Source organism: Toxorhynchites rutilus, chromosome 1 (assembly GCF_029784135.1).
Source record: "Toxorhynchites rutilus septentrionalis strain SRP chromosome 1, ASM2978413v1, whole genome shotgun sequence".
Lineage (NCBI taxonomy): Eukaryota > Metazoa > Arthropoda > Insecta > Diptera > Culicidae > Toxorhynchites > Toxorhynchites rutilus.
Window position 1 is genome coordinate 15,850,907 of NC_073744.1, and position 15,844 is coordinate 15,866,750.

The 15,844-nt window shown below is 43.6% G+C and overlaps 1 protein-coding gene across 1 annotated transcript in view; it reads left to right on the forward strand.

Moving 5' to 3' along the window:
• Positions 1-15,458, forward strand: part of LOC129772477 (transcriptional activator cubitus interruptus) — a 139,251-nt gene extending 123,793 nt beyond the window's left edge. Inside the window, exons 3-7 of the mRNA XM_055776210.1 lie at positions 4,769-5,244; positions 7,218-7,799; positions 7,864-8,028; positions 8,102-8,551; positions 12,555-15,458. Of these exons, the coding sequence (XP_055632185.1) occupies positions 4,769-5,244; positions 7,218-7,799; positions 7,864-8,028; positions 8,102-8,551; positions 12,555-14,795 (3,914 nt within the window). The 3' untranslated portion in view covers positions 14,796-15,458. The remainder of the gene's footprint in view (positions 1-4,768; positions 5,245-7,217; positions 7,800-7,863; positions 8,029-8,101; positions 8,552-12,554) is intronic.
• The last annotated feature ends 386 nt before the right edge of the window (positions 15,459-15,844 follow it).

The following is a 15,844-nucleotide window of genomic DNA, read 5'->3' on the forward strand; positions in this document are numbered from 1 at the left end:
CACAAAGGTTCGGTTTTTACAATTTGAGCGTTAATACCGTTGATGCATGTCGTCGGATAGCCGTGAAGGCACTATAAATATTGTGCTTGCTCTGTCCCACCTCAGTTTCTATTTTGCTGGGCAGGGACCTATGAGTTTCTTCTCTATGGGCTGCTGCAATGAATTTTTCACCCGTGGCGATACGACGAAGAAATCACTTTTCCACGCGTGCAGTTGTTCACAGACCAAAAAAAAACAACACCGATCATCCCTTCGCTTCAGTTCCTAAGGAACCCAACATCCTTGCTTTTGAACTACTTTCAACGCATTTAAACACTTGCGGTCTACATGAGTGTAAATTGTGTGGCAATTGCGATACTGTTGTCAGTGGTTCTATTGCCTGACACATGAAAATTAATTTTGCTAGTGATTTCTAACTTGCAGCACACTGACGATGACACTAATTGAGTTATTTGTTGTTTTCGTTCGCGTTTATTTATTGTCCTATTGAGCTGATATTTTGCATAGAGTAGTTCTTCATGGGAGTCAACATTTTTAATCAAGTTCCCTTTGGAAATTCGAAGGTCCCTTTTTTCCCATACATCCAATGGCACTCTAGTGTATATCGCCTCCAATGTTGGCATTTTATGCGATTTAACGTTTGCTGGGTGCTTCCCATCAGATCAACAAGCCCGAAGACTACTTTTGAGTTATTTGTAGTTTTTGTTCGCGTTTATTTATTGTCCGATTGAGCTGATATTTTGCATAGGGTATCAGCTCAATCGGGCAATAAACGAAGGTCACACCTTGAAACATTTTAGCACTGTACAGCCGTAGATGTTGACCGTTTTTAACTCAATCTTTGTATCCTACCATGTCGGGGTTTTATAACTTTGTCGTATGGTCGTAGGCACTTGGTCCACTCTGACTGCAAACTATTATAAGTTTTCGCTGATCAGTCAAAATAAATTTATGCCACAAACCTGGCTGTTAGTAACATAAGTGTGATCTGATAAAAGTAGAATGTAGGTTGACAATTTATTGATTGTTTGCTACTATTGACTCATTTTTTTTTTCTTATTTTGTTACTTGCCCGGTCTGACTGAATACCAACCATATAGAATCATTATCAGACACAATCTCGGTTCAAGATTAACTGAGAAGGCGCCATTGATAAATGAGTAACTGTATGTTTTGATAACGGTGGATCCACTATGTATCAACACTCTAGTTCACCTTCTGTCTTCAATTTAGCGCACATGTTTTATTGCGATAATTTAATACTCCGTTTCAAGGGGAAACGATTGTAGGAGGTTCGGAGATTCTGAGCATAGAAGATTATATGCATAAAACGTGGAACATTTTTTCTCAGCGTGACAATTGTCGACACTCCAATTATAGGCCTGCAACCGACACAGCCTGTACCTCATCAATTACGCAGACAACCCGTTTCGAAAGCAATCAATATCGCATAAATAAACACACAACACAACACCTATCAGCGACCCGTGATGATCTCAAGCTCATCCAACATCACATTAAAAAAGCGCCCGATAATAAACACCCTAAGCAAGCAAACAAAGCAGGCGACGAAACAAAAGCAATTAAAAATCACCACGGCAGCACCTAATCGAGCATGAGTTTTGACAGCTTGCCCCTCGTGGCAAACCGTTTGACATTTTCCCACCATCCCTCCCCCTCCGATTACGTCTTTCCTAGTAAAACAAACAATAAATCACGGCTGACGATGGCGACTTCTACACACCACGGATCCACCTTCCTACTCTCTAGCTCTTGGTTAGGAAGCTAAGCGCACGCTAAAATTGTAATTCCATTAAAAGCTGGACCCAGTGGGATGATGGTGTGGATGCATTCCGTCGGAAACAGGACAGTGACGAAAACGTGCATCGCAAGCAAATGGGCCACATTAGTCCGAAATCGGCGGGAGCAGAGAGAGAGAGCGACAGGGAGTTATAAATAAGGTTGCTGCCCGGTTCTATTGGTACCAGTCGAACAGATGATGAAGACAACTTCCGTCGGACATAAAATTTCAATGGATGACTAGAAGAAAGAGAGAGAGAGCGAGGGGAACAAAAGTGTAGAGGAGATGTGTCCAAAACGCGCCTGAATACTGAGTAGTAAAGAGTTTACATTTTAATCCTGTCGTAACGTGTGTTTTTTGCCATTTGCCCAGTTAGTTCCTCCCAGAACTGATTCCTGAAAGTGTTTCCGCTGAGAACTTCAAGTTCAAGTGTCCAGAGGCACGTTTCCCCCAGTGAAACAGTGCACCATCCGACCAGAACCTCCGCTCTCAAGGCTATCGAATCAACACACATCGTCGTCAATTTTTGGTTCAGAACCAAAAAGAAGAACTCTTCGATAATGATTTGGGTCCGTTTTGTCTGGTTGTTAGGTATTGTTTGTTCACTTCACCAGTGTCCATAACCGAGTGATAATGATAGAAGGATGGTGATTAGTCATTAGATGGTGCGTATCACGTACCAAAGCCGCCCTCTGTGGTCCTGGACGAGATGGCTCCTGTGTTATGTATGGATGAAATAAAGAAAAAAAGCTCATCAATGGACAATTTTCACGATGCGCTCGATTTTCGATTTTCAATTTGTACCCCAATATGTCCCCGAAAGACGTAATCCTACGTCAATATGAAAAAAAAAACAAAATTATGTTCTGCTTGACATGCAAAACTTCGTTCTCTTTGCAGACAGAGAGAACCAAGTACATGCTAGTTATTAACATAATATCATTACAGAACACATTAGTATTTTGCAACGGCTCTTGACTAATTTCAAGAATGGTATGTATTTTGACTCACTTTTGCGTGTGTGTAACTCAATTTTGAAAAAAATGGCGCTTGGTCCGTTTTGGCAGAACCCCGACCAAATGTCTTCAAATGTAATCATAATGAACGAAAATGAGCAAAACATCACGATATTATATGCTATTATGTGCTCAGAGAATGTAGGAAAAAAAGAGCGCGGACTGGAGGATTAATGTACGAATACTGTGAGAACACGCTCACCGGAGAAACGGGTTCTTCTCTTCGCTGGTGGGCATGAAGTGAATAGATTGATGGAATCTCTCATTCATACAAGCAGTTTCTCTGAGCTTTATATTCTCTGAGAGGAACAGCTTATGAGCATATTATACTTTTGCTGGGCCATTTAACACCGTATGATTGGAAATATAAAATTTGGGCGCCTTACAAAATAAAATTCGTAGCACTTTTGTTATTCAGTATCTAAAATACAGAACGATTACAGATGACTGAGAGTTAACTAATCTACGTACTGAGGTAGTTGTTACCTTAAATTTTAAGAGCACGGTCAAGATAAATCCATTAGGGGGTGCGTATTACCCATTTCTCCTATATGTATGCATGCAAGTGTGTTAAATGAGCCTCCACGTTAACTCGTTTTTTGTGGTAATGGGAGGAGCTTTTGAGGGGGGTGGGGGAGGTGAAAACGAATCTAAATATTATTCTGAAAAACTCATTAAATGGGTTGAATTGAATGGAGCGAGGAAAGGAGCAGAAGCTTGCGTATGACAAGAATCAGAAAACAATAACAAAACAAATGCGAGGCGGCAGCCAGAAGCTAGAGAACGTGCGTGACTATTTATAATTTTATCACGTCCAGCTTTAGTTACTGCTGCTGCATTCGCTGCTGTTCGGGCATGAAATTGGCCGCTGTTGGCAGGTGACGAGTGTCCGCTCATCGACAATCCAAATCGAGGAAACGCCGGCGGTCAACGAAGCAATAGCTTAATTTTCACTCCAATTTAGTCGAGTTTTCGCGCCTGTCCTGTCTCTGAATGGGATGAATGGTAGTGACTCGACTCGCTTATTTATAGCCTAATCTCTGCCAACGCGCGTCCCACGACCACAACGGCGGGTGACAACAGCGCGAAGATGAAATATAGATGTCACTCTCATTTGATTTAATCGTCGGAACGGGTCGAGTCTCGGAGCGGAGATCGACTCAGCCGATTTTATTGGCACTTTAAGGAGGGCTACGTGTGTCCAATTAATTTGCGGAAAGCCGTCTCAATGAGATGGAAAGAAGCAAAGCCATGCGTGCCGTTTTCAACGTAATGCACAAAGCGCATAAAAGATTGACCAAATCGCATTATAAACGCAGTCATAAACTCGTAAATTAAATTTATGTTTGCAGAAAATATGAGAGAGCGCCCGGTGCTCGCGTCGCGGGAAGATGTGATGACGAACGGCGAGTCGAGTGTATTAATCAAGGTTTTACACGGCTGCAATTTCTACGTGACAGCTTACGACGGTGGTGCTTGGCTGCAGTCAGTCGCTGCAGGCTGACAGCTGCTGAACAACCCTGGATATTTCTTTTTTCATTTTTTTTCCGTGCCCAGCGTCGCCACACTGTTTCATTTGGTATTCTCTGAGAAGCCAGCTCTTAAAAACAAAAGCAAACACATCAATTATAATTTTTGTCGCTTGTGGGAACTGCTTACGGTTGGAGCCAGATTTTTATCTCTAAAGTCTTTTTTTTTGGGTAGTTGCGAGGATGTATTCGACCGTCAACCATATATTCATCGAACTCATTGATAAAACTCGAGGATAGCATTGAACCATCGCTTTTGGATTATCGATTTGCTCGTTTGGCCAGCCAATTAATTCTATCCACATACGCGACGTCGTCGAGGTCGGCTGGCCAAGTGTCGTTTGATGTCGTAAAACATTTTTCGAACAAAACGGATAAAGCATGAAATCCTAATCGATCTTTGTTCTTTTCAAATCTTACAGGTCTCGGTCTCACCTCCGAGTATATCAATGCACGAAACGCCATCGCCGATCTGCACCCGGCCAGCTCGCTGGCGAGCGCCGATTTCCACTTCAGCATTGATGCGGCCAGCAGACTTAACAGTCCCCGGCCGGGAAGCATACGAGCCAGCGTTAGCCGCAAACGGGCCCTGTCCACATCGCCCTATTCGGATTCGTTCGATATCAGCTCGATGATACGCTACTCGCCCAACTCTCTGGCCTCACTGGTTAACGCGTCCCGCAGCAGTAGTACCAGTGGATCGTACGGCCATCTATCAGCGAGTGCGCTCGGACCAGCTCTGGGCGTTCACAGTGCGATGCCACCACATCTGCAGCATCTGCTCAGAAGTAGCGGCTTTCTGCATTCCCTCCCAGGACATCATCCCCCAACGAGCAATATGTTCTCACTGCCACCGCATCATCCACTGCATCCCGGACACTCCCTAACGAAGCCACAGGTAAGACACAGGATCACTACACACTCTGTCCAACTTCTATAAGACCACCTTGAATATGTTTCGTGGCAACACAAACAGTTAGGATTTTGACTACATTTTTCATACATTTTTGAATGCTCAGAATAAAGTATATTTAAATATGATTGTTTCAATTGTCCAGTTTTTATAAGACCATTTCAAAATTCATAAGTATTATCAATTAAAAATTTTAAAAAAAGTGACAGATTCACATGTAAATAATTGGCAACCTTGCCATTTCAGTCAATAACGGATTTCTCGATATTTTCCCATGTCTCTGAAATTGCGGCCTTGAGTTCATCAACCGTGGTGTACTGCTTTCCCTCAGTGTAGATTCTGCCTACAAGGATTCCCCTAAGATTTTCAACAGGATTCAAGTCTGGAGAGCGAGCCGGCCAGTCCAATAAGACAAGTTTTTGGTCCTTAATCCGTTACGTAGTTCTCTCGCTGGTATGAATAACATTGTCCTGCTGGGATGTGATTTTTTGCGACGATATCCATCAAACTAATACATTGGCTGCTGATGTAAATATTGAAATACACAAAGTAAGATACAATGTATCAAAGTAGGTGTCATCTAAAGACAGCGTGTAGAAAACACATGTTATTTCATGATCCATCCGCAACAGACGGGATGGGAAACACGAGAAAACTCGTGAACCTCACGCGGTCATCTCAATCCGCTTTCAATTAAACCTAACGCGGTCGTCTCGATCTACTTTCATTTGAATCTGGCGCGGTTATCTTGATCCGCTTCCGATTGAATCTAGCGCGGTCGTCTCGATCCGCTTTCAATTTACCCTCAGCTTTCATTGAACATAACGCGGTCGTAACGATCCGCTTTCATTTGAATCTAGCGCGCTCGTCAGGAGCCGCTTCCTTTCTTATCCATCGCGGAAAAAAGTTCATCACTTCCATCTACCGTCTGACATGTGGGAGTCACACAATCCGTAAATACAACAAGCAAATTAAAAAAACATCACTCGCGTAGAAATTATGTATCGTACACGAAAATTACTCACACATATAAAATAGCGTGCAGTGTTGTGTTCAGAAACACTGAAAAACTTGTAATTTTTTTAATATAAACCCGTTTTTCTGTATGTTTTTTTTCATAAAATTGAACTCGGAGACAAATTGAACCAAAATTTGGTTGAAAATTCCTCAAAAATTGCACGCTATTCACTAATGCTAAAGCGAGGACCTTCATAGCATACCTTTTAACTGTCTAAGTTCGTTGGACCCGGATGACAGCCATGTTTATTCGCCTTCACGAATTTTATTTTTCGAAACTTATTTAGACACTATCTCACCACACTTAATAAACATCGTCACTTAATAAACAATTGCAGCTCCTGGCAGGATCGCCAATGTGAATAACCGAGCTCCATGGGGTATACTATCTTGCCCCGGTAACATGTATTACCTGTAGATTACATGTAGATTCCTTTATTGGCATAAGCGTTTTTGAGGTAATTGAAGCTGTTCTAACTAGTCCACGTTTATCCCAGTCAGATAGCTTCAGTTTACTTAGGGCTCTCTACTTCTTCCCGTATCCTTGAGGATTACGATTAATAATTTAGCACTACTTGATGGGATCGTCTAATCCGACGGGTGAAATGCATTGATTTGTCTTTTTTCTCTCTCTGTGAGCACTTTTCCTTTCGGAATTTTCAAAACAACTAGAACAACGAAAAATGTAACTAGTATTATACAAACTTGACACTTTAAAAATTCAAAAAACATTTGTTTACGATCAACGTTTGCACACACACATATAAAAATCATGCAGTGTATGGTAGTTCCTAATACCACTACACTAGAATATTAATTGAATTATTTGTTAACGATGACACCAAGCAGCAAGATCATCTCCTTGTCTTATAGAAGTTGGACACATTGTAGCACCGAACCCTCCAATAAACTAACAACATATTTTTCTTCGTAACCGATAGCAAATCACCGATCTCTCGAGCAAGAAATCGGAACAGCCGACCTCCTCGAACCAGGTGGCTCGCGTAGAAGCGGACAGCGCGAGCAATGCCCAGCAGAAAAAGACACGCGTCAAGCGGGAACCTTCCGGACACGTCCCGATGCACAAGGGCAGCCCCCCGAATGGTTCGGCCATGATTACCTCCAACCACCAGCTCAGTCCGACTTCCACCCAGGGTATGTCATCGCACTCAACGGCGGCGTCATCCACCACTCACCACAACGGATCCCATGGGCTTCACCTGAGCCCAATGCATGGGATGGAGAGCAACTGCGGAGGTGGTTCCAAGGTGGACTCCACCGATCCCAAAGATGAACCGGGCGATTTTATCGAGACGAACTGCCACTGGCGGGATTGTACGCTGGAGTACAACACACAGGACGAGCTGGTCAAGCACATCAACAACGATCATATACACGCGAACAAGAAATCCTTCGTCTGCCGGTGGGAGGACTGCTCGCGGGATGAGAAGCCCTTCAAGGCACAGTACATGCTGGTGGTACACATGAGAAGACACACGGGCGAGAAGCCACACAAGTGCACGGTAATGTTCAAATCTCAAAACCTCAGCCAATGACAACTTCTAATTCGTTCCTATCCATTCACAGTTTGAAGGTTGCTGCAAGGCCTACTCCCGCCTGGAGAACCTCAAAACACATCTTCGATCACACACCGGGGAGAAACCGTACACCTGCGAGTACCCGGGCTGCAGCAAAGCTTTCAGCAATGCGTCTGACAGGGCGAAGCATCAAAATCGCACCCACAGCAATGAGGTAACGATCACAGCTTCATAATTTTTGACGAACTTTTTGTTCAACTGCATCTCTCCATTTCGAAAATGTTTAGAAACCTTACGTTTGCAAAGCTCCCGGCTGCACCAAGCGCTACACGGATCCGAGCTCCCTGCGGAAGCACGTGAAGACTGTACACGGGGCGGAGTTCTACGCGAACAAAAAGCACAAAGGTAACGGTCATCATGGTGGCAGCAGTGGTGGCCACGGCGGACACGGAAGTGGCGGAGACGGAGGTGACGATGGTGAGGGTTCGAACCACATGTACGATGGAAGCCCACGCAGCGAGGATATGCAGAGTGGCAAGACGACGAGCATGAGCAGCCCCAGCATCAAGTCCGAATCGGATGCCCACTCGCCCGGACAGCCACCGATCAACAGTCCGATGTCGATATCGGCGCTCACTGCCGGATTGGTGGACGATTACGACGGCGGAAACATGCAGCTGGGCAGTTTGGGTACCATGGATGACCCTGCGTGGCCGTATGTGGATGAGGATCTCGAGGTAAGATTGATCAGAGTGTTGGTTTTTTCGACTTTTTTCGATGGCCCGTCTTTTGAGTATATTATGAGTATATTTATATTTATTTCTTCGTCATTATTTTCAATAACATAGTGAAATGCATTGCTAAAAACATATGACAGGTACCCCTTTTAGTCATCGGTCAAGAATTGAGCCTAAAACAGTGCTCTTTCCGAAGTCATCTCAGCGTGATTTCTTTAATTCGTTTCAGATACTTTCAGAAACCTTCAGAACATTGATGATCAGACCCAATGAATAGCGATGACTACATTGCGACATTTTATTTCATGTCAAACCCAAATGAAAAATCATCTAAAGAAGCCAAGGGAAAACATTGTTGCACCGTGTTATGTTTTTCGAATTTGAATTTGAATTTAAATTTTATGCATTGTATTCGCAGAAACTTTACACAGCAAATTTTCAAACATTTTCATATTTGCGCGATTAGTGTGGACTAATTGAAGTAGAGGCGAATGAACTGCAAAGTTTAAAGCCTCTCAAAAACAAAGAATGGAATGGAACATTTGAAGAGTTGAACAGTAAACGGTACGTTAAATTACTTGAAGATGGTAACGCGTGATTTCTTTTTCTTGGATCTTCTATCAAGAGGAGTATTTTTGTCGAATTGCGCTCCTATTTTATTTCAAAGAAGGAGAAATGTCCTCCGCAATTAATTTGAAACCACATGCCTAAAACAATGGTTACTTTTTACCAGGGATCAATAGGTGGCCTTCCAAACATTTACCTTAAATCTACCATATTCTGCGCAGTTAAAACTTTTCAATGTTTAAACCATTCTGTAACCAAAATATTTGCACCTTATCACAAAACAGTTAATGCGGTCTTGAAAATATATCATTAGTAGTATCATTGAAAATAACAACCGTAAACAATAAATCATAAAACTATTTTTAAAAAAATAATTATGCGCATCCATAAAATGTAAATTTATCTGTCAAAAATGTTATTTTACTTATTTATTGGCAAAGTTTCTCGTGTTATCCAGCCTGAGCCATTTTTACTCACTGACCAATCATCGAGAATGCTATTTAAAATTTTCTCAGGAAGGCGCTGTTTATATGGGAATAATACCAATAGCAGTGCCAATAATTTCATTATTTATGTAGTGAAAAGTCCCAGAGAGCAGTCGTAGTTTTAGTCCTCGAAAGCAGTAACATTTTCAGTGAAATGCTGCTTAAATGAATACTAGTTTCCCACATCACACACATCGACATAGAGATCCATAGTAATATTAATATGGTATCGTAAAAATAATGAAAGTTCGTTCTTTTCTATGGCAGTGGGGGAGTGAAAATGTCTCACTAAAATATCTCCCTGTTTGTTGTAAGCCTTATCAGGATGTCGTATCACTATTATTTGGAGTGATTTCCACTTGCTGACTGTAGGCATGATCCCAATAAGGTATTATAGCACGAATGAACTTTAGGTCAAGGTCTCACTATAGCAGTCTAGATCCAGTAGATCATTTTAAGTCTAAGTCCCCATTTGTTACTGAATGTAGCATTTGTAGCCTTATGTATTAGTTCATCTAAATGCGAGTTCCAATTGAACTTGCTATCAAGAGTTATTCCTAAATATTTCACTTTTGGAGAAAACACTATTTTAGTTCCCAGCAAATTCAAATCTGGTATTTTCATTTTCCTTCTACGTGTAAAATGAACAACAGTAGTTTTATGAGGATTTATAGATAAACCCTCATCCTTACACCATGTCATAGTTAAGTATAGAGCATATTGCAATCTATCTCTGATTACATGCTCATATTTTCCACGAACTACAATTACAATATCATCTGCAAAGCCTATGATTTCAAATCCTGTTCTTTCAAGGAGTGACAGTAGGTTATCTACTACCAATGACCACAACTAAGGTGAAAGAACCCCTTCTTGTGGGCATCCTTTCACAGTTCTTACTGTAACTGTGGTCCCTCCCTTGTTACACATTATTGGTCTTTTTGTAGCATTTGAAATATATTTTTTTTTTTCTTTTTTATTATTTGTTTATTTGGAGCAGGGAAAAGCCCATTTTATTATTAGATTTAGGAATAAAAACAACCCGAATTTGTAGCCAATTTTCTGGAATACAATTCAATAGTAAGCTAGCTTTGAACATTTCAGTTAAGCAGGGCACTATAATTCCTCCACTTTTCTGGATCGTCACAGGACGGATCTCATCATTCCCCGGTGATTTAAAAGGATCAAATGAATTTATTGCTCACTCTACTCTTGCAGAAGTGAAAATACAACTCGCTAGATCTTGCTTCTCTTCACTGATCATTTCGTGCTCAGGTTTACCCAGGTCATTGAAATCTTCAGACGGTAAAGTTTGATTCTATTGCAAATCAGTATGTGAATCTATGCGAGTCGTCCTATCACTCAAGACAGATAGTAATCCTGGAAAATGAACTTGCATCATTAAACTCAAGGTCTCCGATGCATTAGAAGTGAACTTTCCATCCTCTTTTTTGAGAATACCTAAACCATTAGCATGATCATTTGCCAAAACTTTTTGTAATCTTGCAACGACTGGAGTAGTTTCAATATTTTTACAATATATTTTTTTTTTGCTTACGTGTCCCGTTTTTATTCCTGAACTAAAGGGTGTGTCACATCAAATTGCATCACGGAAAAAACGCTGTAGAAATTTAATTTTTAGGAATTATATCTTCAGCTTTGGTTTTATAATCAGATAAGAGTGTATAGATTACGTTGGCCATGCTTCACTGTCAATTCTTCGTAAATTTGGAAAAATGTCGTCGAACGAAAAAGAGCGTCGTGAATTAATCTTGTACACTCATTTCGAGAATCCGGAGTTGTCACATCGGGACATCGGTAAGATGCTGGGAATCCAATCCACGGTCAGCAGAGTACTGAAACGATACTTCGGGAACCTAACCATCGACCGGAAGGTGAAGAACGGCAAAAATGGATGCTCCGTCAGTGAAAAAGATCTCAAGCGCGTAGTTAAGCAGTTTAGACGTGATCCGAGAAGTTCGGTCCGGGATGTCGCCAATAAGCTGAATTTGTCAAGTTCATTCGTCCAGCGGACCAAGCAGCGGGAGGGCCTGCGTACATACAAGGTTCAGAAGGCTCCTAACCGCGACGAAAGGCAAAACATGGTGGGGAAGACGCGAGCCCGGAAGCTGTACACCGAAATGCTGACGAAGCCGCATTGCCTGGTAATGGACGACGAAACCTACGTCAAAGCGGACTTTCGTCAGCTGCCGGGCCTGTTGTTCTTCTCCGCAGAGGACAAATTCAGCGTCCCGGAGGAGATTCGCAAGCAGAAACTATCCAAGTTTGCCAAAAAGTACATGGTGTGGCAAGCGATCTGCTCTTGCGGAAAGCGGAGCGCCCCCTTCGTGATGACCGGCACGGAAAACGGGCAGGTTTACCTTAAGGAGTGCCTACAGAAGCGCTTACTACCACTATTGAAGCAGCACGAGGGCCCGACCATCTTCTGGCCGGATCTCGCTTCGTGCCACTATTCAAAGGACGTGTTGGAGTGGTACGAAGCCAACGAGGTCACCTTCGTGCCAAAGGAAATGAACCCGCCCAACGCGCCGGAGCTTCGCCCAATAGAGAAAAATTGGGCGATTATGAAGCAGGCCCTCCGGAAGAACCCAAAAGTTGTCAAATCGGAGGCGGACTTCAAGAGAAAATGGATTTCTGTTCAAAAAAAACTACAACCTAACGTTGTACAGAACCTTATGGACGGGGTAAAGAGGAAGGTGCGAGCATACGGGCTTGGGCTCGAAGTATGATTAAAAAGAAAATGCCAAAAGTTGTTTAATAGTTTTTATTTTACTGTCTAAAATGTTCAAAAGGATCGGTCTACTGGGCGAATTTCTACAGCGTTTTTTCCGTGATGCAATTTGATGTGACACACCCTTTATTTGGTCAACCTATAAAAATGTGGACATCCATGAAAACATTTTCTAACCATTATGTTTGGTCTTCAACAGGTAGCCGATTTGCCCTACGTTCTGCGCGAAATGGTCGATCTCGGTGGTCCAACGGCAACTGCAACGGCTGGAGTCCGTTCGGGTGGACCACGACATCGTTTGAAAAACCGCATCAGCAACAAGGGATCCCTGGTAAGCAACCCACTGTCAAACATCCCGGAGATTAACAACCAACGCAACCATTTCGGTTTGGGTGAACTGAACCGGAAGATCACTGATCTCAAGATGGAACCAGGTACAACGCCTCCACCGATGTCATCACCGATCGCCAAGAGCTGCCTGACTGATCTGGGTAACCTGAGACCTCCGACTGGTCCATCGCCTGCATGCACGAATACAATGATGACGAATGCCTACCTCAATCCGGCGCAGAATCGCAGGGATAGTAACAACAGTACAACCAGCAGCTCGTATTACAGTATGCGATCGGCGGACATTAGCCGTCGTAGCAGTCAAGCTTCCCAGCAGAGCTCGATATCGACGATGCGACCCATCAGCTACTATAACTCATCGTTCTACGACCCGATCTCGCCGGGTAGCTCGAGGCGATCCAGTTCGATGTCGACGGCCACGAACACCGGTGGTCAAAGTTTGCCGCCGCCTCCATCCTCGCATTTGATCTCAACACACCTGCAGCGATTCAATCACAGTTTGATGGGTAACGCAGCGGCCGGATCCTCTAGACATTCGATTCCGAACAATCTCGGCAGTGGTAACTACTACCAACAGCAGCAGATGATGTTGGGTCAAATCGACCGAAGATTGTCGGAACCGGTAGCAGCCAATCAAAATAATGCTACTGGAGGAAGATTTGGTCAAGCCTTCGGAGGACCCTCGCGGCCTAGCTCAACTGCTCCTAGGAGTAGTACCGTCACGTCAGGAGCCGCGGCGAAGGTACCATCGCCTCCTACGGGAAAATTACATCCAAATCAGGAGGTGGTCTTGGACGAGGTCGAGGAAGGCGAGATGGTGGAAAACAAGCTAGTTATTCCGGACGAAATGTTGCAGTATCTCAATCAAGTGGCTGACCAGGAAAATAAGACGACAATTCCCCAAGGAATGTCTACACCGAATTCCGCCACCGCACCCTCAGATACGGTAGGAGCGTGTGGTTGGAATCAGAGCGATAATTCTCCTCAAGGATTCACAGCGAATCCAATGCAACCACCTCAACCACAACAGCCGGCATCGTTCAACAAGGCTCAGACAAACCTCAATAATGTGCTGATGAGTCCCCAATCGCAGTACAGCAATGACGACTGCAGTCTCATGAGTAACGTGATGTCTCCTCAAACGCCCCAACAACCGATGATGTCCCCAATGATGCCCGAGAGTGCTGTCGCCCCGCGAACCCCCTCCAACTACGGACCACAGCCTCAACAAGCCACTCAAGTTCAGTGCCAAATGCAAAACTTCAATGCCACTATGAACAGCAACAATCGCAATGGATGCTTCCCTCAGAGTCAGCAGGTTCCGCAACTTCGGCAGATTGCATGCTCAAACCTCATCGGTTATTACCACCGAACGGATCAAAGTGCACACCACTGCTGTCTGGCAATGATGATGCAGGGTGCGCTCCACATCAATCAACCCTCCGGCGGATCGGGACCTTCCGCCAACAATTCCCAACAGTACAAAAACCCATTTAGTGTTAATTTTAATTCAAACTTCCAATGCCAGCGAGGCCAGCCTTCTGTTGCTCCCGTGCAACAGCAGCCATCAACCACCACCACGGCAACAGCATCGAACGTGGAAATTCAATGCGGAGACATCAGTCAATCGCAAATGTCTCCAGCGGTAGCGGCAAGCTTGGTACCGACTCCGAGCTCCGCCGCACTCGGAGTTTCGGCCCTCCAGCAAGCCCCCAAACCCATGGAAAGCAGTCTCCAAACGCCTCCTCTTCCTTCCACCCCCGTCGGCTTCGGAGAACCACCGGCAGCTGCTACGGCCCCAGCCGTCGCAGTCGTCGCCACCGCCACCGCCGCTGCCTCCGCTAACGGAACCCAAACCGCAATGGGCTCGGAGACCTACCAGCGTACGCTGGAATACGTCCAGAACTGCCAGAGCTGGGTCGAGTCCGCAGCGGACATCGTAAGCAGCAGTACCCATCCGGCGACGACGGCAACGGCAGCGACCGCAACCGGTGCCGCCGCCAGCTCCTCCAACCTTGTGATCAACGATATGAGCACCTCACTCAGCTCGTACTTCGAGGAAGACCGCTATCTGCAGATGATTCAGTAGACAGCTGCAGAGCTTTATTTTATGTGTTTCTTTAGGCAAAACTAGTTCGATTAACAAATGCAACAATGACTCATCGATTGAGACTTACTGTAGATTTAAGGACTGTATACAAGTAGTGATAATTTGTGCGTTTCCCCCGTTTATTCGGAATATCCAGTAGATGATAGGCTTTAATCGTAGAAGTTGAGAACAGTGATCCGAACGACCCCCGATTTCATTCAGAGTGCGTGTTGTGTGTATTTTGTCATGTAGACTTGTTAAGATTTCTAGTAAGTTAAGCGATCCGACCGATGCATTTTTTAGGAATAAGATTTGGGTTCCCCGTGCGGACGTAAAAAGCGGGTTTCGTAGATTTCCGCCCCCCGACTTCGTTCATGGTGCCTTTCTTCGTGTCTTCCTATCGTTTAAGAAGTTTCGGTAAGCGAATTTAATAGTAAATAACACAACGGATGATTTTTTATCCATGAATACAAATCTCATCGGCAGAGGGAATATTGAGAACAATACAAGAGATTGAACAGAGTCTTAATTAGTGTGTAAGTGAACGGTAGTTTTTTTTATTGTAAAAATTTTTCTCCACGAGTCTTTTCGTGTCATTATTGTAAATAGGAACTTCGCGATTTTTAGACTTTTAAGTGATTTAAGACAATCGACGAATAAATTAATGTTTACATTCGTAATAAAGTAGATTTGCGTAATGTTTTGTCTGATAAAGAAATCCAGAGGCAATACACTATGCGGTCAATGATGAGATTATTTGTCCATCGTCAATCACAATATCCCATGAGTTTTCAGACATAAATTGACAGCGCTATCAGATGAACTGCGGAAGTTATGGCGAAAATAGAAAAGCAATTGCGGGATGTTAAATTAGCAGTTAATTGGTTAAATTTATATATCAGTCTGTGAACTATTCGAAAATTTAGAGCATCCCTATCTACATCGTAGTACCCCATCCACTTACTTATCGAAGCATTGAACTGGACACTGGATAAGAGAGTGGCAGTCCTAATTGTACGATGAAGAAATAAAGTCCGAGATTTATGAGA